The 23,202-nt window shown below is 38.6% G+C and overlaps 4 protein-coding genes across 10 annotated transcripts in view; 3 read left to right on the top strand and 1 right to left on the bottom strand.

Annotated features, from left to right (window-relative positions):
- Positions 1-6,617, top strand: part of LOC121647827 (genetic suppressor element 1-like) — a 34,206-nt gene extending 27,589 nt beyond the window's left edge. For 4 of the 5 annotated variants that reach the window (XM_041997550.1, XM_041997551.1, XM_041997548.1 and 1 more), the window contains exons 7-16: positions 180-445; positions 1,584-1,899; positions 1,994-2,583; positions 2,695-2,807; positions 2,893-3,172; positions 4,137-4,250; positions 4,343-4,720; positions 4,902-5,192; positions 5,306-5,409; positions 5,565-6,617. In XM_041997550.1, coding sequence (XP_041853484.1) covers positions 180-445; positions 1,584-1,899; positions 1,994-2,583; positions 2,695-2,807; positions 2,893-3,172; positions 4,137-4,250; positions 4,343-4,720; positions 4,902-5,192; positions 5,306-5,409; positions 5,565-5,702 — 2,590 coding nt within the window. In that variant the 3' untranslated portion in view covers positions 5,703-6,617. The remainder of the gene's footprint in view (positions 1-179; positions 446-1,583; positions 1,900-1,993; positions 2,584-2,694; positions 2,808-2,892; positions 3,173-4,136; positions 4,251-4,342; positions 4,721-4,901; positions 5,193-5,305; positions 5,410-5,564) is intronic. The other variant, XM_041997549.1, reaches the window with a different exon arrangement.
- Positions 6,618-8,129: 1,512 nt separating this feature from the next.
- On the bottom strand, positions 8,130-9,460 carry LOC121647831 (dynein light chain roadblock-type 2-like). The gene is made up of 4 exons (XM_041997559.1): positions 9,376-9,460; positions 9,042-9,117; positions 8,791-8,958; positions 8,130-8,670 (listed from the first exon to the last, which is right to left on the bottom strand). Exons 1-4 carry the CDS (start codon positions 9,376-9,378, stop codon positions 8,627-8,629), a joined length of 291 nt encoding a protein of 96 aa, XP_041853493.1. The 5' UTR covers positions 9,379-9,460; the 3' UTR covers positions 8,130-8,626.
- psmd7 (proteasome 26S subunit, non-ATPase 7) lies at positions 9,444-15,857 on the top strand. Its single transcript, XM_041997554.1, has 8 exons — positions 9,444-9,596; positions 9,972-10,063; positions 13,610-13,702; positions 13,805-13,902; positions 14,001-14,081; positions 14,185-14,276; positions 14,461-14,659; positions 15,218-15,857. The coding sequence occupies exons 1-8, from the start codon at positions 9,523-9,525 to the stop codon at positions 15,479-15,481; spliced, it is 993 nt and encodes a 330-aa protein (XP_041853488.1). The 5' UTR covers positions 9,444-9,522; the 3' UTR covers positions 15,482-15,857.
- A 703-nt stretch (positions 15,858-16,560) lies between these two features.
- hprt1l (hypoxanthine phosphoribosyltransferase 1, like) lies at positions 16,561-23,070 on the top strand. 3 transcript variants are annotated; one of them, XM_041997557.1, is made up of 10 exons: positions 16,564-16,782; positions 16,865-17,071; positions 17,390-17,496; positions 17,906-18,089; positions 18,293-18,358; positions 18,448-18,465; positions 18,840-18,922; positions 19,688-19,734; positions 20,200-20,276; positions 22,547-23,070. In XM_041997557.1, exons 2-10 carry the CDS (start codon positions 17,054-17,056, stop codon positions 22,592-22,594), a joined length of 648 nt encoding a protein of 215 aa, XP_041853491.1. In that variant the 5' UTR covers positions 16,564-16,782; positions 16,865-17,053; the 3' UTR covers positions 22,595-23,070. The 3 variants fall into 3 exon arrangements, with proteins under 3 accessions (XP_041853492.1, XP_041853491.1, XP_041853490.1); XM_041997556.1 differs by having other exon boundaries at positions 16,564-17,071; XM_041997558.1 differs by lacking the exon at positions 18,448-18,465 and having other exon boundaries at positions 16,561-17,071.
- The last annotated feature ends 132 nt before the right edge of the window (positions 23,071-23,202 follow it).

Raw genomic sequence — 23,202 nt, 5'->3', positions numbered from 1 at the left:
TAAATGGAGAGTGTGTGTGTATGGCTGTGTATGTGTGTGTGTGTTTTATCAGAAATGTTTGCGTGAGGTTCACCAGTGTGTGGCTAATATCTGCCTCATGTTGGGTGTTGCATCTCTCACCTTCTCCCCTCGTGTGGCGTGTGTGTGTGTGTGTGCGTACTTGTCAACCTCCCCCACAGGCTACAGATGGAGAATGAGCTCCGCCAGCGTGAAAGGGAGCAGGAGCGTGAACGCGAGAAAGAGAGGGAGCGTGAGGCCGGGATGGAGCGAGAGCGGGAGGAGGAGCGTGAGAGGGAGCTGGACAGACAGAAGGAGAGGCAGAGGGACAGACAGCAGCAGATGGTTAGAGCGGCAGAGAGCCACTACCTGGCTGAGCTGCAGGCTCGGAGGGCACTACCAGAGGAGAGGGTCCGACCAGGAGAGAGGCTGACCCCCAACAGGCCTGGTACCTACACAGGCACATGCATGCTATGTTTACATACAGGCACATACACAACCAGACACCCAGTGGTTGATGAACTGCCCCCTCACGCCCACCATTATTATAGTTTACTTAGTTTACTCCTGGATACCTGTGTTCATGATGATTTTTTTTTATCCTATAAACTTCCAGCCAGTGAGCTATTACAAGTAAATATTTGCTTCTTAAAATGAAGTCAGACTTCGTCACTTATTAGTTTCTGACTTTTGAGAAAAGCAGTAAAAGCCTATCAAAATTTAAGTGTCTTTGAATAAATCATAATTTCACACATGTAGGATATATGATCTCTTTTTGAGGATTACGATTACGTCAAATCACTCTGTTCAGTGCATGTCCTTTGAAACAGCATAGACCTCCTCTCATCACCATGTTCTGATTTGAAAATCTAGAGGTTAGAGAATAAACAGACTAATAGTCGTAGGGACTCCCTAATGTCAACCACTTCTTCAAGGTAGGTGCTAAAAAGGACCTGACAAACCAGGTGTTACAAACTGTTCGAATGCATTGCATACACACTAAAGGAGGTACTTCCTCCAAGTCTTACAGAAACTATATAAAAAAAAGAGTTCCTAATGTCTGAAAGGATTTAATGTGTGACAGCTGCTGGTGTGACTGCAGTGACATCTGTTAGTAATATGTTATGGCCCCCAAGGACAATCTCTAATGATTTTTGTGACCCTTCATGACGCCTTCTTTTGCCCAACCACCATATCAGAGTATGTTCACAAGACATATTAAAGTAAATTAGGCAGATTGAAAAGTAACTTGGCACATTTGTCCTCCCCAGAGAATAAAACGTTTTGTAAACTTGATGAATTATTTTCTCTTCATGAGCTTTTTATGCTAAAATTGATGCAGAATGTAATTATAAAATGTAATACGGAGACATTTCACATAAAAGTAATAATAATAATAATAAAAATAATAATAATAATAATAATTATTATTATTATTATTATTATTATTATTATTATTATTATTATAATAATAATAATAATAATGATAAAAAGATTTTCCTTGTTTCATTTTCCCTTTTGGTATTAATAAAGTATTTTCATTCATTCATTCATTCATTCATTCATTCATTCATTCATTCATTCAGCAGATAAAACCAAGGACTCAGACCAGCAGGGTTTCCCAGCACCTAAACCTCCATCTCTGCAGCCTGGACTCCCCTCCTCAAGGGCCTCTGTCCCGCACCCTGTGCCCAGTCTGTTGCCTTCTCACTTGGGGAAACATCGTTCTGCGGCCTCTGGGGGGATCCACGGAGCTCTGGCAGCCGCTATGATGACTCAGAGGGCCGGAGAGGAGGCATGGTTGACACAGCAACGAGTGCAAAGACAAGAGAGGGAAGGTCCATTGGAGGTTGGCCTCAGGTCTCCTGGGAAAGGTGTGGAGCTGAAGAGGGAGAACCACAGGTAACAAAGTCAAATGAACTAGTTTAAAAAAAAAAATCTCCTTCACCAATTTTTCACTGACCTTTGTTGATTTTTAAAATGTTTTTCTTAACAGGGCAAATTCAGTCTATCATAACCTAGGCAACAAAGATGTGCCCCCCTGTCTTGGGGCTCCACCTCCCCTGATATCCCCTAAAGATCCCCATCACCCTCCTGCCCCACCTGCTACTCTGTGGAACCCAGCTGCCCTTGTTGACACACCAGTGGACGCCCGCAGAAAACTCAACCCTTCTACACCACCTAGCCGACCTCCCCCAGGACTGACTAGAGTGGATAGACCCCTGATGAGCTGGGGAGAGAGAATGGAAGATGGAGGAAAGAGGACTACAAGAAGCCCAGAGAGATACCCCTCACTGAGAGGAGGAGGTCTGCAGGAGTCCTGGAATAAATCTGAGCAGGACCGAACTATGCAGAACTTTTACCCCCGGCATCACATGAATAACCTTCACCGACCCTGCGTGCCTCTGTCAGCTCAGAGTGAACAGGGCGGTCGGTGTCAGGCGGCTTCTCCGTCTCCAATGAGGGAGCGACAGAGGCAGGCACCTGACAACATGCTGGTTTACGACGAGGTTCTCCAGCAGCACCGTCGGCTGCTCAGTAAACTGGATCTAGAAGAGAAGAGAAGGAAGGAGGCCAGAGAGGGAGGTGAGAGGTGCAGCAAGAGAAGAAGACGGCTAGGAATGGTTGATGCTATCATGCTTTGTAGGTCTGCAATTTCTGAATAATGAATGATGATTTCTCCCCTGCTTTTATCAGGTTATTACTATGACTTGGATGACTCATATGACGAAAGTGATGAGGAAGAGGTTAAAGCTCATCTGAGGAGAGTAACAGAACAGCCCCCACTCAAGCTGGACACGTCCTCTGAGGTGTGTAAAAGCACAGAATCACATCACAGACTGAAGCTTGAAAATTTCTGTTTGAGATTCATACACCCAGTCCCTGTCTCTAAAGAAAGTGGATTTTCTGCGCTTGTGTGGGCTCACCACATTGACCCATCGCGATGAGATTCTGGTGCAGAAGAGGAGGAAGAGGAGGAAGATGATGGGAGATCGCAGCGTCTCTCCACCAGCAGTGCAGGGCAAAAAAAAGATTACTTCACCTTCAACACCTACGGCTCGCCTGACCACCCCGTACACTGCTGAGCAGATGGACAGCACCCCCGAGCTGGAGGAGAAAAAAGACTTCCTCCTTATGTTTGACCTCAGCCATGTCAGCCCACAGCAGAGGAGAGGTAACAGCCTACATCCTACTTTGCAGTTCTGGAGGTTTACCTTGGAGAACACAGTATTTACTCTCAATTTTGTGTTTAAACTAAAGATGTAGGAGGGGTGAGAAGAAAATTAAGCTAGGGAGGATTATCAGAGATTTTCTACTTTGTTCTGGATTTTAATCCATATTCATATATCTTGAAAGCATATGCATATTCACTGCTGTGCAGGGAATGAACTGAAAGTGAGGATGCTTAAAATATTTCTATGGGACTTAAACATGCACATCCTATGAAATCTATACTACTTTTTGGAAATTTCGGAAGATCATTATGACTCCCCCTAGAGTTATTGTCATTATCAGTCACACACCTCCAGCTCCTTCCCAGCTGGACTTTTATATTTGGGTTTTAATGTTTTCAGTCATTTAAATTACACTCTATACTTGTTTGCTTCATTTTCTAAGACTGTGTGAGCAGTCTGACATAAACTCAGGGCTGTGTGTTTCTTATGGCCTATTTTTTTAAAAGATTCAGCTGTGTTTATGTTGCTATTCTATTTTTATGTTGTTAAAAATAAATGAACATTAGGTTTTGTTTTTCTTAAGGCTTTGAACACTGGATTATAAAATAGTATTGTTTTCAAAAGAATATTACTAGCAAAGAGGAGCCCTGCTGGTTTGGCATTATTTGCTTCTAGAGGTTTTTTTTCTGTGAGGCAAAAGTGCAAGATCTTGATTTGGATGACATAGGAGATAAAATCAGCATAAACTGACCTTTTGAAAATCATTTAGGTAAAAAGTGGAAATGATAAGACTTACTGACATTTGATTTTTATGGCCATGCTGTAGTTTGTAGCACTGAATCCATTTAGTAACATGTTTCCATCAGTTTCTGTTGGAAAAACTCAGTTTTTAAAGTCCCTGTGTCTTTTTTTTTACCCTCAGAATGAATGATGGGTGTTCTCATTCTGTCTTTTTCTCTGTAGATAAGGAGCGGGCAGAAGAGCTGCTGAGGGCCATTCAGAGGAAGACTGTGACATTAGACACACTCAGATATAATCCTTTGCCACTATGTGGAAGTCCTACTGCTCCCTCAGCTGGTGAGCCACACACACAGACACAAACGTGTTAACTTATCTCAAAGTTTAAGGTTGCAGGAGAGTCCTTTAAATAAACTGTGCTCATCTTTTAGGTGACTCCTCCACAGCTTCTGTGCTGTCTCAGTCAAATGGACAACTGTACCCAGATTCTCCCAGCCCCTCCCCGCCCTACCTACACAAACCTAAGCACCTACATAATGACACACTCAAACCATCCATGGACTCCCAAGTGACCCGAATTCCTCCTCCCTTGACCTCCCATCACGAAAAGTCTGCATGCATTGAAACTCAGTCAAGCAGGAAGCTTCAAGCCCACCAGAACGGTATTGTAGCTCCTCCCCTGAAAAAGGAGATCAGTCCGGTGCAAAATGGGCGGAATCGGCCCTGGGAGAAGTTCACACCCGAGGCCTTCGCTCAGCGCTTCCACCAAGCTGTGCTGCAGTCCACAAACAGCACGCTGCAGAACAAAGGTTAGCCACTCACTTCCATACACGCAGACTCAGCTTTGAGTGGTACAGTTGGTGTATTTTAAAATGGCTGTTCTGCCATCTAGTGGTCACAATGTGCATCACCCCAAATGATTTGAGATGTGATAAGAATGGTTTAAAAAAAGACTGACCTTTTCTTTTCTTTTTACTCTTTCCTTCTAAGGCGTCTCAAATAATGCCCCTGAGGCTGGTGGGAAGTCTGATCACTTGCTGCCTCACAATATATCTCAGATGAAAACTGCAAATCTCAGCCATACACCTCAGCTTGCACACATCAACGGCCACCACTTCCATTCCCCTGCAGCCATTCGGGATCCTCCAGCTCTACAGGACCATCTTTCTGATGAGGATGAGGAGTCAGGTCAGGAGGACGAGGAGGAAGAGACTGATGAATCTCCAAGGAAGTGGCAGGGGATTGAAGCTATTTTTGAGGCCTATCAGGAATATGTGGATGGTAAGTCGGTGTCAAGTCAGGTTGTTTTAGATTTAAGTTTGTCTCAGAAAGCTAGAAAAATTACAACATTTGAATCATTTTGACTAACTGAATTTGTATTTCTCTGCACTCAGAATGGAGCATAGAGCGGCAGGTTCTCCACAGCCAGTGTAAAAGACTTGAAGCTCAGAACTATAATCTAACCAGAACAGCAGAGCAGCTTTCTCTCACTATGGGGGTGAGAATCTCAGTCTGATACTACATAGCTTGTTTCTTTGTAAATTTATTTTTTGTTGTTTTTTTTTTTAGATTTTATAAGCAGTGTTACTGTCTTTATGTGTATGCTTTCATGTAGCTGTGTAATGAGAGTGGTACATGTTCTCTGTTTATCAGGAGCTGGTGAGTCAGAGGCAGAAAGTGAGAGAGGAGCGGGACAGACTACAGGCCCAGCTCGAGCACTTCAGGAGGTGTTTGACACTACCTAACATTCACTGGGGAAGGAGCCAAGTCAACGGGCACATGCCGAGGTGACCTCCGAGTTACACTAAGAGTTACACCTCTGACACTGAAGGAACAGTAACAAGAGCGAATCAGACTGGACTCAGGCCACTCACCACACATGAAGCACTTGAAGGAGCCAGCTGCTTTCTTGTTTCTGGCCAGTCGGTCATGTCACCTAATTGTTGCCAGATAGTTTATTACCTGTTATTCTGGCCGCAGTAACCATAATCCATGGTGTCCAGAGAGTGCGACTGCCCGTGAAACAGCATTCATAACTCCAACTACCTGAGTTGGCTTTAAGGACTGTCCATCATTTGGCTCATATCATAACAATTCATGCTAACAGCATCCACATCGATGAGTTGTATCACCAAGCACACATCTGTAGCCTCTGGACAGCAGTGAGAGGTGTCCAGCTGTGCAGTGAGGTTTGAGTTAAAGAATCAATGCACACCTCAGGCCTTAAACTTGACAGGATGCACTTGAAATGGAGTTGGAGGAAATACTTGACAGTCCTCTGCTTGGTATAATGTGTCTGGCGCAATATATGTGCTGGTTAAATGATCTATAGAGTACAGGAAGCATCCAGAGTATATTTAATGTCAAATGGTTTCAGTTCAACTCTTTTTAGGTTAAAATTTTTTACTGGTAATGTCACTTGTGATAGATGAAGAGTTTTGTATGTTTTACTGCTTTAACCATTATATGTGGAAAGCCATATGCTTTTTTTGGGAGGGAAATTGCTGCTGGTCAGAATAAAAATGTTTAGAAAATTAAGGACGGTAGGACAGTTGTATAAAAAAAAAATGTCATGTGATGTCAAAATGTTTAAGATTTGAAAGATGCACCAAGAGATGCACAGGAAATTTACAAATATAAGCCACTGTCATTGCTCAGATGATTTACCCAGGAGTATGTGTCCTAAGCCATACCATGTGACCATAAACGTTAATACATTTTTCTATTCCACATGTTGTTAAATGGTTGGCATGACATATTTGACACTGAAGTACTTTTAAACAGCAGATTTTTATTATTGAGCCAATTTTGTTTTCAGTATCAAATAGATTTGAATCGATTACCTGATTATTGATTAACAGAAAAACTCCTTTGGAAGAAAATAAACTACACCCTCAGTTTTTTTTTTATTAGATTTATTTTAGTCTATGCCAGATTAATAGTCACAGTCGTATTTTCTTCTCATCTATTCAAATCTTTAAGCACAAACTACAATAAGAGTTTTCCCAATTCACCTGACCTTCCTGCCCAGTCACCTCTACAAACTTGCTGTGAAATCTTGAATATTTGCTTCAATCAGTTGTTATGTAATGTATTATTTGGGCTGTATAACTGCAATGAATTATTTATTAACATATATTGCTGTACATTCCGATGGAACTTTACATTAAAATATTTGTAAAATGTCTTAAATGTTTTTTTTCTGTCTGGATATCTGGATGGGTTTTCAAATCTGATTGATATTTAACACATTTTTGGCCTTTCAAATACCTATATAAGCCAATGAAATTGTATAAAACTTAAAACTTGTTACTGACTCTAAACTGCAAAACACAAAGTAACTAAATTACAAGGTTTTCACATTTAGTTGAAGCCTCCAAGGTTTGTATTCAGACTGTAAATCTATAATTATAAAGGTTGATGTAATAGTCACAGAGTTCGTGTTTTTGGTTGAACTGGATCCTCTAAGAACGATGCTATGTAGTTATATTTAAGCATATATGCAAAATAATAACTACAATTGACACTTCTTTAAAAAATGCACTCATTATTTTAATAATTCATGCATAAAAGGCTTAAAATAACCCAACTGCAGTTGACAACAGACTTTCATATTATTCCATACTTCATATTTGAGTAGCAAAAGATTGTGTTCCTTAGCCTTTCAGAGCTGATACGACTCCCTTGTACAACAATAACTACAACTTAAGATCATCAGCCTGGAGGAATTTATTTTTTCAACTTTGTGTTTTTTCTCAGTAGAATCTTGTTTTAGGTACTTCTACAACATTTTTATGTGATAAAGTCTGAACTTTGACTTGGTCATTCATTCCAAAATGAATAGCTTTATTTTTCTTAAATCATGCAAGTAGAACGACTTGCGTTAACTTAGAATGGCTGAGGCACTGCATGACTTACTGAAGCACCTGGATAGCTCAGTAGGCAGAGCATCCCTCTCCCAGGCAGGAGACCTGAGTTTGAATCCCGCAAGGGATGAATGTTGGGTCCTTAGGCAAGACCCTTAATGCTGCTGCCTAATCACCTTTTAAAGTGCTGGAGAAACGTGTCTGCTAAATGACTGTAGATTAGAACAGAAAGGACTGGAGACTAAGTGCAAATCAAATGTCTCTGTTTGTTAGTAGCATACTGTTGTACATCACTGCATTGGTTGTAAACTGTGGCTCAATCTCAAAGTAAAAAATCAGTAACAAAAAATAATAGCTTTTAAAATTTTGTTTTTATTTCTGACAATTTACAAGCACCTTCAAATAATAAAACTTTACACAACGTTGGTGAGTTGTCCAAACTTTGCGATAAAAGTCCTTTTATTGATGACACAATAATGATTCATATTTTAAAGTTTTTTAGAGCTCTTACTTTTGACATGAAGTCAGATTTAACCATGGATAACTCTGCTTTCTTAATAAATGATATTTGGTTACTTAATTTTGATGCAACACACCTGTGTAGAAGGCTTCACTTCTTTATTTATGTTTTCCAAATAATATGTAATTAATCTGTACATTGACGACAAGCATCTAATGGGTAAAAAATGAAAGAAATATGTCACGCAACATAAAACATACGACATGTAATGGCAGCACTCTTGAATGCAAAATGTTAATGCAGCACTTGGGTCAACATGACAGTGTAAAAATTATTTTTACTTGATAACCAACACCATGTGAGAAAGACTTTACGGAAATGCCCTGCAGTTATTCACATGGGTTCTGGATGACTATCAGCAGGAAGTTGTTCGCTGCAGAGACATAAGATAATATGAGCCACATCTATGCAGAGAGAAAAGCACAGCCTTAGGTTAAGTATTTGTATCAGGGATAATCATCAATTAAGATTATCATAACTTATGCATATTCACCTGGTGCAACCATGATCTCATGCTTCTTGGAACGGACCCGAAGGAAGGTGAGATCATTTTGAGGGTCAATATCTCTGACCATGCTCCTGGCCAGTGATGTAAGGTGACGAAGACGTCCAGCACATAAAACAGTTGTGGAGTTATCTAAAGTTGTTCTGATGGGAATACCTAAAAGTACAAAATGTGACATTTACAATCAGAATGTAATTTAAACATGAATCACAGATAATTATATTATTGTCTCAACTTACCTTCTGAATTCACAACTATTGTTCCAATCACACCTTTATGTGCTTCGATCCTCTTCAGTGTTTCCTCAACATCACCCTGTTGTACCAAGATGTTAAACAACGTTTGATCACGTGAACTCGCGCACCTTCATGAAAGAATTAACTAAGCAGAGCGAAATTAAGCGACATGTAACGAATACTTTGTGTGATATTAATAATCTAAAATCATTTGAAAAAAAAAAATATCTTTGGAAGTTACCATTAAGTAAAATATAAGACAAAAAGTAGATGTACTCATTACGTAAAATATAAGACAAAAAGTAGATGTATTTTACTAAGAGAGTCCTACTCCTACCATTTTCTCCGTGAGAAGGCTTCTGTGACAACTTTCTACTGTTTCTTTGTTGCCTAGGGAAACGGAAGAAACGTCACACACACAGCCGGAAGTGAAGTGTAGCGTTCATTGTGTTGAGGTGGTGTGCTGTCAGTGCTCATCGCAAAAATGCCAGAGTTAGCGGTCGAAAATGTCGTTGTTCACCCGCTTGTGTTGCTCAGCGTGGTCGATCATTTTAACAGGTTAGTAAATTAAATACTTGTGTTAAGTTAGTTTTAAGTTTCGGGTGGTATTTTTGTCCAGAAGCCTAACGCTTTTGCTAGGCTAGGCTAACGTTAGCCCTGCTGAGTCAGAGTCCCGTTCAGAATGTATGTAGACATGCCATGACTAGTTAGCTCTGGGAAAACGGCAGTGAATGCATACTACTAATTAATTTGTTTAATTGGTCAGTATCGTTTTAGGCTTGACTAACAAATCTACTTTACTAACGTATTTATAAATCTGTCTTGTGTGGATGTAAAAGGTATATCTGTTGATTTACGCTAGCATAGTTTATGACTCATGAGAGGTGGCATGATTTCAGAGAAAATAAGCTAACAGCTTGATTTGATCTACAGGATAGGAAAAGTTGGAAATCAGAAACGGGTGGTTGGTGTCCTACTGGGGTCATGGCAGAAAAAAGTTCTTGACGTCTCCAATAGTTTTGCAGGTAAGTGCTCTATTGGAAGCATTTGATGGTCACAACAGAGATTTGATCAACGATCAAAGTTAAAGCTTGAGTGATAGGAATATGCTAAATCTTAGACCATGGAAAATGATGTGATATCTTTACAGTCTGCATCAGTTAATTAAGTAAAATAGTAAGTGAAACTTACGGTATGTATTGTAAAAAAATAAAATAACAAATAGAAAGTGCTTCAGATACATCAAACTAAGAAATAAGAGAGCAGATTATATTTTAGTATTGTAATCTGCTTGTGATATAGTACATAAAGCATCAAAGTTATTAGTAATTTATTTTAATTAATTTTGAAACAATAATAATTATAACCTTGGAATATTTTTAACAACAACATTGGAAACAACATTAATAACGTCTAATCAAACACATGATTTTTCTCAGATCTATTTGTCTGCAGCCTCCAAACTTTGCAACATGTAAAATCTGCCTTAAAATCATGTAGTGTGTGAGTCTGTCTTCCTTACACCCCCTTCAGCAAGGTTGGCATTGGCTGGTATGGATAACTTAAAGTTTTGTTGTTTTTGGTCATTTTATCTTTTCTAGACTGTTGATGTTTTTGGCTTATGTTTTAGTATATTCATAGATATACATGTTTTGTAAATGATTAGTTGATTTATTGTTTAGCAATTTATATATATAAAAAGTATAGAAAAATCTTAATCCTCCCACTTTAAAAGCTGCGGGTTATAATGGAGAAAACAGAGAAGCTCTGCATTTTCGCCCATGGGTAATGATCCAACTGCCTGAACTCCTCCTCCTCATCAGTCTCCTTAGAAATTGGTCTATGTGCCAAGGAATTAAATAACATGGATAACACATATGAGCTGAAAACGCTGCTGTCTGAGCGTTGAGAAAACCATTGATGAGTGGACAGCTGCTCTCTCATCTGCACCACACAGAAATGGTCACTGTTGATTTTACCTTCAGGTTAAATCTGGAGGGATGATCTTTGCTAAATCTTCGTTTTATACATATTAGATGCATTTAACAAAAAAACAGCCAAGACCTTTTCTGAAACGTGTACATTCAATAACTGTCAAAAACATGAAGCCTTGCTGGTCCTTGACTTTTCCTATATGTGAATTTTTATTAAAACAAGTTTTAATATTTAGTATGTAAAGAACAGAAGGAATATAATCATATTCCGGCTCCAAGTGGTTATTTTCATCACAGGATTTTGCCCTGTTCTATTTTTAGACTCCCGACGTTCTGGATGTGATAACGTGGAAGTATTCTGTGAAGGGTGATATGCAGAGATGAATCGATGCTGTATTTTACATCATACTGGACCTTGCAGGAATAAATGTCCATGTCATCAAGAAGTGTACTAAAAAACCTTAAAAGGGGTTTCTGTAGATAGCTGGCAGAAGAATGTCCAGCGGAGATTATGAGCCAGAAATGTTCTTTCCTTCTCTCCGTATCGCTGTGGTATCAACCACATGCACGCTGCCAGTGTATGCGCAGCAGCGCTTGGGCAGAAGGCAAGAAAACTGCTGTTATGACAATCTGCACCAGGTATATCAAACTTTGGTCCTCAAGAGTCGGTATCCTGCAGGTTTTCATTGTTTCCCTGATCTAACACACCTAACTGAAATTAATGGGTTATTGTGAAGAAGTGGACAAGAAGCGTTGGATCCATTTGATTTTATTCAGGTGTGTTGGAGCAAGGAAATAACTAAAACCTGCAGGATAGCGGCCCTTGAAGACCAGAGTTTGACACCCTTGATCTACACTATTTACTATGAGGCTAAAACGACTATTAACCAGCACAGATCACGACTCTTGTCTTGCCCCACGGCTTTGCCTCACTTGCTGCCAGCGCTTTTTTTTTTTTTTAACTGTGGACAGCTTTCTGTAAATCATGCCGATGCTAATACTAGTAAAAAAAAAAACACAGATAGCCAATATATTAGCCGGCCGATGTATCAGTGGATCCTTTATTGGATGTTTGTTGTCCATTTTTGTCTCACTTTACTGTTTGTTATATTAAGGCAGTGTTTCCACTAATGGGGGTGCACATTTCCCTTGGGGTATTTGGTAACACTCCAGGGGTACATGAGAAAATAAAAAGAGGAAAGATTTGTAATATCTTTTATATCTTTCTTACTTAATAGATCTGACTTCAGCTTGTATTATGAGGTGAGTCAGTTCAGGTGGTCAGAATTACTGCACATATGTGGAAACACATGTGTACATTTAAAATAACTTCCAGATCTTGAAAAGTTACTCTGATTACAATGTGAAATGCTGTATTTGTCATTTCCAGATTCCAGTGACGAAATCTTGAGATTTTGTAGATCCTTTGGGATTTTTAAGTTGTAATGCATGTGTAAATGTGAGATATTTCAAATAAAATAAAAATAAGATAGATAAAAATCTAAAATGGTAACATAATGTATATCATAAAATATCAAATATTTTTATATATTTCAAGTTAAAATAAATAAAAAAATATGTCAATGTAAAAATAAATTTTGTATTAAAAACATTGTTTGATAAATTTCATATATCAATATATGTAGAATAAAAAGTAATAAAATTAATGTGAATAAAATTAATTAAAAAGTAAAATAACAAGATTATGTAAATGTTTAACTGAGGCAAGATTTTTTTTAAACTGTACTTATTTTTCTCCAGACATTTTAGGTCTTTGATAATGTTGTCTAAAAGGATGGTTATTTAATTGTGGCAACATGTGAATATTTACAGGTTATTATGCTGTTAATTTACTGTCAGATTGTGTTGAATGTGGCCCCTAAACTAAAATGGAAATCGAAAACCTTTGATTCGGTGGTACTGGGTTGATAAGAAATATTTTGCAGGGGGTTAAATATTGAAAAAGTTTTGTGAACCACTGCATTAAGGCAAAGGTTGCATAAATAATTGAGTGCAGTAAGTGTTGCTCTATATGCACCCAAATAAGGTAAGTAATGTTAAGTAAGGTTTGAGAATCTGGCAACAGTATTAGTATGAACTGTAATATAAGACATGATGGAAGTATTTGAGAAGCTCGGTCATAAAGATAAACCTTCTAGGTGATTAAAGCCTCATAAAATGAAGATGTGACTCTTGAAATGGTTAAGACGTTAATAAGGAAAAGGAGATCAGAGAATTAATTGGAGGCAAGATAATGCAGTGAGTCATGTAGCTGAAAAAGGACAGCAAGAACAGAGGTGACAGAGTGAAAGCATAGTAGGAAACTGAATTGTTAAGGTTCAGACATATAATACAGCAGCACAGAGCTACGTCCAGTGTGCTGATGTTCTTACTGGAACATGCAGTCTTCCTCTGTGAACCTTGTATTTCCTGCTCTTTCAGAAAGAGTAAAGTTGTAGGTTTTCCACCACTGAAAAGATGCCTACAGAGAGTTTAGTTGATTCTATATCGGACGGTTCTTGATGTAAGAATTTGTCTATTTTTAGCTTAGCTTTTACTTTAGGCTTTGATTCTGTTTGCTTTAGAAGTGGATTCTGCTGCTCATGAGAAACATCTAATGTCGCTCTTACTTTTCAGTGCCATTTGATGAGGATGACAAGGATGACTCAGTATGGTTCCTGGATCATGACTACTTGGAGAACATGTATGGCATGTTCAAGAAAGTTAATGGTAAGGCAGTAACTGCATCCATGAAATTCAGTTGTTTAGTATTAACAATTGTTTAGTGTTACTCTGTATGTTGACCTGTTATTAACTGTCTTTGGTTTTCAGCCAGAGAAAGAATAGTTGGATGGTACCACACGGGACCCAAGTTACATAAGAATGACATTGCTATCAATGAGCTCATCAAGCGGTACTGTACCAACTCGGTATGGTCTTTACGTTTTCCATATCTCATTGTGAATGCACTTGTTCATGTCTTAATCGTGTTCATTCTGATAACTCCCACATCCACTCTTTCTTCCAGGTGCTAGTCATTATCGATGTGAAGCCTAAAGACCTTGGTCTGCCCACAGAGGCATACATTTCTGTGGAAGAAATCCATGACGTAAGTGAAAAATGACCTACACCCCAAAAAAGTCTTAGTTAAAAACAGATTTATGTTTAAATTAGAGTTTTTTTTTTTTAAATGGACAATTCACTGTTAATAGGATGGGACTCCAACATCCAAGACGTTTGAACACGTCACCAGTGAGATTGGAGCTGAAGAAGCAGAGGAAGTAGGAGTGGAGCACCTGCTGAGGTACTAAACAAACCTTCAAATCACACATACACACTCTTATTCACTTATAGTAACTGCAGAGTGCAGATGTTACGTTATATTTTGCTTTATTGTAATTAGTCCAGCAGAGGTAATTCACATAAGACAAACTTACAACAAAAATATGAACCTTCTCATTGATTCTTCATCTGTATCATGATTAAAGAGACATCAAGGATACCACAGTGGGAACGCTGTCACAGCGCATCACAAACCAAGTCCATGGCCTAAAAGGACTCAACTCAAAGCTGTTGGACATTCGCTCGTATCTAGAGAGGGTGGCTGCAGGCAAACTCCCCATCAACCACCAGATCATCTACCAGCTGCAGGATGTTTTCAACCTGCTGCCAGATGTAAACCTACTGGTAGGATGATAATGTTAAAAGTTTCTTTATACTTTGAAGTAAAGTAATTATTTAATGGAAATTGGTGTCTATTTGATGAGTGACCTTATATCACTTTGGAAACTTAGTTTTTATAACATATTAAAGCAGATGTTAATACTTATTGTTATGAAATTATATTGGTTTTAGGAATACAGAATCATTACAACTGCTTTAGGTTTTCTTCATAATGTAGTGAATCAAAGACTCATGGACAGGAAAACAAAGGATGTAGTTTTGAGTAAGCGGTGGCTTCTTTAATCCACTATAGTCTGAAGGATTAGAGCTGTACAGCCGGTGATGAACAAGTGAAACACTGTGATTATTTTAATAATCATTTTCTGATAAAAGCACCGAACCACCTTTAGTGACTGGTTTTAAACTTGTACTTGATGGGTTTTAAACCCTGGGGCTCAAACAGGAATAAAATTTTACCCATGACCCATTTTTCTGTTTTCTTTTAATACCAAACACTTTGGTCGTTTATTTTTAGTATCCCGTTATCAATGTGGTTTTAATATCACTAATATTTTGTTGCAGGAGTTCACAAAAGCCTTCTACCTGAAGACCAACGACCAGATGTTAGTGGTCTACCTGGCCTCGCTGATACGTTCTGTGGTGGCGCTGCACAACCTGATCAACAACAAGATTTCCAACCGAGACGCAGAGAAGAAAGAAGGACAGGAAAAGGAGGAAGGCAAGAAAGAGAAGAAAGATGAAAAAGAGAAAAAAGATGAGAAGGACAAAGACAAGGAGAAAGAGAAAGCAGATGGTGCCAAAAAGGATGAGAAGAAGAAAAAATGAGTGCTCTTTCTCTATGGCCTTCTCTCGAATGACACCATCTTCATCTGGATGATGCTCTACTTTCCACCCACAGTCACTCTGTATGTGGGTCTCAGACTAAAAGTAGGACTGTATGGGGAATTGTGTCGTTTGAGATTTGGCCTCATGGTAACAAATGACACTCAAAGACTGTTATTATCACAGAGATGATGACGTTTGCTTTCCGGTGTTCTGAACTGTGAGAGCATGTTTATGCTGTTTTCATAGTTGCCATGCTCTTGGTGTTAACCAGCACCTAATTTGTTTTCTTTTTTTTTTGTAAGATGGATTTAAAAATGTTATTGTTTCTGTAAAACTCATTAAATTTGGGTCATATTAAAATCTGTTTTTTGCAGTTTTCAATGTTCCTATTTTATGGCAACATGCTTGTAGGCAGAGATATTTTACTATCAAGTGTTCACTGAGATTGATGTGAGATAACAGAAATAGACAAATGTATATTTTCGGGGAAAAAAATAATGCATAGATGTTCTTTTGGACAACTTTTAGACAACGGGCAAACAGTGAAAAAGAGGTATTTTATTTAGCAGAAATTTAAACTGTAAATTGGACAAGTTAAAAATCTTTACAAATGATTTTGTAGCCTTATTGCTATTTATCATGTGTAGGTCGGACATTTATAAATTCCTATTCTTACTCACACCTTGATGTCATACCATTAATAGAGACATTACTTAATTTGACCTTAAAATGACTTGCAAATACAAGAGGTTCGCATATTTTTTTTTTACACTTTTACAATACTGTATCTCCTCAATAAATACCAAGGTATAATTTTTGTCTTTGAGTCCTCTGTCGGGACATTTATTAAAAGAAAAGTATTTTTTAAACAAATTAATACAGAAATAAATTATAACCTTAAGAGTACAAAACCATATTGCTTTCATAATGTGTTAAGTCTGAACAAACTTTAATAATTTGGATGTCATTAAACATAAGGAGGAACGTTATGCAGTTTTTTTTTTTTTACGTAACCATGGTGAAACTGGTTTGTCAAATATAGATAGCCGAGAGTACCGGAGTATGGGTGGCGCACGTTACATGATATCCACGTTGAAATAAAATGAAATAATAATTTTAAATTTTATATTATTTGCGTCCCAAAAAGTGACGAGTCCACTGAAAGTCACTGCAGAGCACAGCACGAGACTTTTCAGAGAGGAGGAACTATCACTGGTTATATTTTTAAAACTGCGTCATCCAGCCTCTCACGCGCAGGGCTCGCAAGTCATCTATTTCCAAATAATGTAGCCGTACCGGTGGTAAGTAACATCGCACATTTAAGCCGTGGTTGTGTTGGACAAATCAGATTAATGCGAAGGCAAACGGGATTCTGACGTAAAGGGCTTAAACCCCGGCAAAGGAGCGTCGCGTGCACCTCGGTCTTGTTCGCTTTCAGAAGCACTCGACGAAGAGGAGAGCAGCTCGTGCAGCCTCCACTGAAGAAAACCCAACCCCCCTCTGTCTTAGGGTCTGAGCATGACTCCTCAGACAAGTGTCTGCGGCTGAACGGAACGGAGGACCGCCGGTAACATGGCTTCGTATCTGCAGGTGAGGCTGTCAGCCATGCTCCTCGCCGCCGGTAGCTCTGCGCTGTGTTGTTGCACTGAACTTGTTCACTTGTCAGGGTGTGGTTATGGGTTGCTTCGGCTACTGTAGGCCTGTTTGAGAGAAAGCAGGTGGTAATACTCTCCCAATAGCGACTGTTCAACTGCTGTGTACATTTAAGTCGTAGTCTTTGCAGTTGTTTTGGGGGATAAACAGGTGGTTGGGAGGCTCTTTAGCGCACGTTTCTGTCATTGCCAAACGTTTTTGCGCACACCTGATGAGACTGTTTTGTTGTTGTTTGTTGTTGTTTTCTGGTTCCAGATCGCTGATGACGAGAAAGGGCATGATCTGGACCTCTTCTGTGTCCCCAGACATTATGAGAACGACTTGGAAAAAGTGATTATCCCCCATGGACTCATCATGGACAGGTGAACCAATCAAGAGCAGCACCAACACTGGAAATCACCTTTTATCCACATCAAAGTCATTTTACACACTCATTCTATATTTTGACATGACATACATAATCAGGGTAGTACAGTTGACTGTTTACACGTTGAGGCTGTCATGACTTATTGGGAACTTCCTTTAAATGAAGCATTTGTTGTTGCAACAAGTCGGTTACAATTGTGCACTAGACAAAACACTTTTACCACATTCTGCAGTACATTTGAAGGTAAATTTAGGAAGGAGGGTGCAGTGAAGTACAAGATAAGTAATTATGTTTAAGTGCAATATTGTGCCAAGGCTCCCGTCCCTGTCCTCAAGAACTGTACTGGCTTCACATCAGCAACATGCTTTATGATGCTCTCCTTGTGTCTCTCCTCTTTGCTGCAGGACAGAGCGTCTGGCTCGTGACATAATCCGGGACATGGGGGGACACCACATTGTGGCTCTGTGTGTGCTAAAAGGGGGCTACAAGTTCTTTGCGGACCTCCTGGACTACATTAAAGTGCTGAACCAGAACAGTGATAAATCAGTCCCACTCACAGTGGATTTCATTAGAGTGAAGAGCTACTGTGTAAGCTGCCTTTCTCATTTCATTTTCAGAATCCATTTGTGCTTATGGGAAGTGTTAAATATGCAGCAGAGTTGGCAAAATACCAGTGAAGTGTCTTTTTATTTAAAAAAAAAGAAATGGGCCACTGCAGTGCATGAATCCAAACTTTGTACAGTAATTATGCTGAAATGATGGACAATGCTTCTTGTTTTTTTTTTTTATAGAATGATAAGGCAACCAACAATGTGAAAGTCATCGGAGGAGATGAGCTGTCTAACCTCTCAGGAAAGGTAAATCTTCTATGGTTCATCACGCTAGAATATTACATTCTTGTACAGATCTGCTTAATTAACTCTTCTATCATTTAATTTTCCTGCAGAATGTTTTGATTGTTGAGGTAAGACCTCTTTATTCTGGTTTTCTTTAGTTGGCTGATGAGGATGAATTATATTTGTAATTTTATATTAGCTATACATACATATAAACAAGTCAAGGTATATGTTTCTGGATGACTCAGCAAATTAAATGCCTGACATCACTACCTTAGTTCCATTACTGTCAACAATTTATCTTATTTATTTGCATGTGATTTCTATAACAAATTCATGTGGTTGAACAGATTACTACATGAGCCTGCATCAGTTTCCACACAGTTTTCTCAGTTGTCAGTTTAAATTTTCTGTTTTGCATTAAATTTACATATTTAACTAATTCTCCTTCTGTTTTTGGCATTTAATGCATTCATTTGACCACTTCCTGCTGCAATAAAAGGATATCGTTGAGACAGGAAGGACGATGCAGACACTACTTTCCCTGCTGAATGAATGTAATCCCAAGATGGTCAAAGTTGTAAGGTAGGCATCGATGCATGTGGTTTATAGTGCAACGAGCTGAATTACAGACTTCCACTGTGTGGAATGTCTTCAGACAGGCTGCATCTAGCAGTGCTCTTAGCTAATGGACACTCTCCTTTAGGACTGAATTAGAGATGGAATGTGACAGAGGGATGGAGCAGCTTAGGAGTTAATCTGCCGCACTATTAACTGCACTGCGGAAGTTGAGGCCATTTCTCTGATGTATTCCTGATTGCAGGGTAAAACCGGACATGTGCCGAACCAGTTAAGGCTTTGTTTGACGCTTTTACCAAAGATGGTAAATTACATGGCGGTTTTTCATGCACGGACCACCTATTTTGCATATCTGCTAACTGTCCAGTTCTTACTGTCAAACATTTTAACTATTGTGGTATCGAGCCATGTAACTAGTTCCTGTTTCTGCAGAGTGTTTGCAGGTTTTACAACTGATGTTTCTGTTGCTCTAAAGTGCAACTTCAGATAAGAAATTCCAGCAAGAAACAGTATCATATGAAAGATTTTTTATTTTTTTTTGGTGATCTGCGCTTTAAAAGTCACTTAGCCTGCGTTGCGGTCCATGTGTTTTAAGATAAGCTCCACACACAGAGGTTGATCTTGAACTGTGAAGTGGCACTTGTTTGACCAGGTTACAGCAGGACAACCAATGCCATTTGTCAGGATTAAAACAGGGTTTCTTATGGCAGAAGATATGTTGCATTTCTCTTTAAATGCTTTTGTTTCATATATTCTCCCTTCGCTTTCCAGCCTTCTGGTCAAGAGGACCCCAAGGAGTTCAGGATACAGACCAGACTGTAAGCAGTTTTTTACTAAAGACATAGTCTAGTGCTCTGTGAAGTAATGAAAAGTAGTACTCGTTTTGTGCCTTTTACTCGTATGTCTCTTGTTCTTTAAAAACCTGGTGATGCAGGATTAACATTAATTTCAGGAACAACTACACCAAATGTAGTGAGCCAGGCATTTTAAGTACTAATGCATGCCTGATAACCTCCTGCTCACACAGTCTCAGATTATGTAATGCTTTTAGGTTTGAGTTGGATAATCTATTTAAGTTACCCCTCAAGGACAGCTGTTACTGTAAGCGTTTGACTTTCCATTAAGAGAGAACTTAAGCACAGCCTCAGAGAAACAACAAAAGATCTCTTGCTGTATTACAGGGCCTAATCGAATAGTTATCTAATCATTTACCTTCTACTGCACTTAAAAGTAGTGTGATTTCTTTAAATAACTCAGGCTGATGGTGTCTATATTTGTTTCAGACATTGGTTTTGAGGTACCAGATGCTTTTCTGGTGGGCTATGCTTTGGACTACAATGAGTACTTCAGAGACCTCAGTGTAAGTGTTGAAAAGCTTGTGAGTAGATCCCCAGTTACAGTTATTCTGATTCATTGCTACAGTATATTTCCCATTAAAAATGTTTATTTTTAAATTTATCTCTGGGTATACAGTATAAATGGCAAATTCTGTTGTGTATGTTTTTACAATTTAAACAAAAGTATAATTTAGTTTGATTTGACTGCTTCATCTTGTCACTTTATCATTGTAAATACTTGATGGTCATAGACTATTTCACAAAAAATGAACATGCCACCTGTGGTCGAAACCACTGGTCTGTTACCAACCATTCTGAAGCCATGAGATCATCATTTGTTCATCACTATCTTGATATTTTTGGGACAAGAAAATATTTCAGTCATGAAGTTAAATAAAGATTGTATGAGAAATTCCTATAACCATCCTGTAACAGGGGTCTAAGTACTCCTGCACAAAGAGCGGTTTCATGTCGCCACAGTGGTGTCTGTCTGCAGCTCCCGGCACCTGAACATAGCTGTTGTTTTGACGCAGGCATTCAGAGTCCAGTCTTTATAAAAACTAATAATGCTTAGTCTCTGGAGATGATACTAAACGTTGCTCAAAACACTTGGTGTTGTGCCACCACTTGGACTTCTGTGTTTTCCTTAGCAAAGCTAAAGGACCAACAACAGCACCGGCACAACTAAGTTCAGCCCATTTTTCATGGATGACCCATAAATGGCCAGAAAAATAAAAAAAAAATGCTGATGTGCATTAGTGGGGAAACTGAAGAGACAGCTTAATACTGGGACAGGAAAGTAGAGCTGGAGAGCGATATGTTAACCCAGATGGACAAAAATGCTGCTCTTTTGAGGCCTGATATCAATTTAATGAATAAAATTACTTTTAAAATAACCTTCATTATGCTGCTTGTCAAGCTAAAAATATCACAATGACAGTTTTATATACATATTTTCTCTCAAGTCTTTTAGAGCTAACACAGAGAGCAGTGGTTCCCAACCTTTTTTCCTCTGGGACCCCCTTCATGTACATACTAAAATGCTGTGGACCCCCTGCTCCACCCTGTGCTGAAACCATGCTTGGTTTTAGGCTTTCAAAAGTGTGATTCTCACCATAAATAATGTATTCTGGTTGATTCCTGTCCTTTCATAAAGCCAAAGTTAAATAAACAACATAGAGTCTTACTTTTGTTAATTAAAATAGGGACAATTTGTGCACATTAATCACAATGGCTCTAACGTTAAAAAAAATCTAAATATAATTTAATTTAATGGATTTTTGCATAGCACAACTTATCTGCAACTTAACTCATTTCCTCTTTTAAAATATGACCATAGTTTCTATCTATAGTCTACTACAAGGCACATATCCAGCTGTAATATATGTTCATATCCAGGCTGTAAATTGCCTGTAAATTACTGACATAGCTAAATTCTAAATAACTATACTATGTGCATACTGTTAATTTATAATTATCTGCACTTTCTGCTTTTTGCACTTCTGGTTAGATGGTAAACTGCATTTCATTGCCCTGTACTTATACATGTGTAATGACATTAAAGTTTAATCTAATCTAGAGGCCATCAATAAGATTACATGTTAGGGCATCTCTTCAGTGGCTTCTTGTGTCAGAACTAGTGGCCATGTCTTTAATTTACAGCCTTATGTTTATATCCAAACGTTAGTTTTTAGCCAGGCTGATGTGCTGGTGTTCCTTATTTGTTCCCTTTTCAGCTAAACCCTCAAACAGACTCAAATTTCACCTTCTTGAACTGATGTTGATGATGACAGTCTTTGTGATCTGTAGTAAATCTGCTGTGATCTGAAGGACTCCTGCAGCCTCTCTTTACTGAGGCTGCAGAGCAGGACAGACTACTGTCACAAGCAGCTGTCCAAGATGGTAGAAATGGAGACTGTCTGCAGTAAAGAGACCTGAGAAATGGCTGAATAAATAAATGGTGGCACAGAAAGTCCATTGAAAGGGAAACATCGCTGAACTGGCTTGAAATACTTCCATAGAGTTTTGACAATATTGAGTAAATCCATAGTTGCAGTTTCAAGGCTCTGAAGCTCACTCAAGTTAAGGTTCACGTAAACATTTGTTTTTTCTTTAACCAAATAAAAGAACCTATTTTTCCCAGTTGCAGGTACAGCTCCTTTAAGGTCATGCAGCAGCTCTTTAAAATGCCAAATTTAACAGAAAAAAATATTTCTTCACAACAGATATTCTTCACACATTCATTTCCTGTCATCTGGTGTGTTTATGGTCTGTTTTTTCTTTTTCTCCTCAGCATATCTGCATATTGAATGATCAAGCCAAGGAAAAGTACAAAGTGTGAGCGTTCAAACCACCACAGAAGTGATGTGTGACTCGCTGAAAACTAGGACCACTGTGAAGACCCTTCAAAGCTTTGCTGTGTTTTGAATTTTATTTATTTTTCTAACAACTTTCAAGAAGAACATTTCTTTTACACCATATAGATAAGTGGGATATGTTATGTATATGAACAATACTTTGGTAAGTTTTAATTATTTTAGCTGATTTATGGATTTCAGCTGTAAAATCTAGTTTTTTTTTGTTCTATTTGAAGAATGTATTTAATTTGCTGTGGCTTATTAGTGCACATGTCTCAGGCTTTGTATTGGGTGAGCTGTCAGTAGCCTTCAGTTTGCACATGTTTTGGTTAAAATTTGAGATGCTGATATTTCCCATCATCTTGCAATACTGTTAAGTATTATGTCTTATAGGTTTAATTTATTACTTGATGCTTTCATTGAGGACCTGCTTACAGCAGTACAAGTCCAGTTGAAACCTCAAACTCTGCATTCAGTTGCACTTTTTATGGTGGTTTCACTTCTTGTGTTCCCACTCATGACACTTATTTTCATTTTTGAGGGGTAAATGCATGCTACTGTAGTGGCTGGTACTGTCTCCTCACAGCATGAA

Source organism: Melanotaenia boesemani, chromosome 10 (genome assembly GCF_017639745.1).
Source record: "Melanotaenia boesemani isolate fMelBoe1 chromosome 10, fMelBoe1.pri, whole genome shotgun sequence".
Taxonomy (NCBI): Eukaryota; Metazoa; Chordata; class Actinopteri; order Atheriniformes; family Melanotaeniidae; genus Melanotaenia; species Melanotaenia boesemani.
This window is presented reverse-complemented; position numbering and strand designations above follow the sequence as displayed.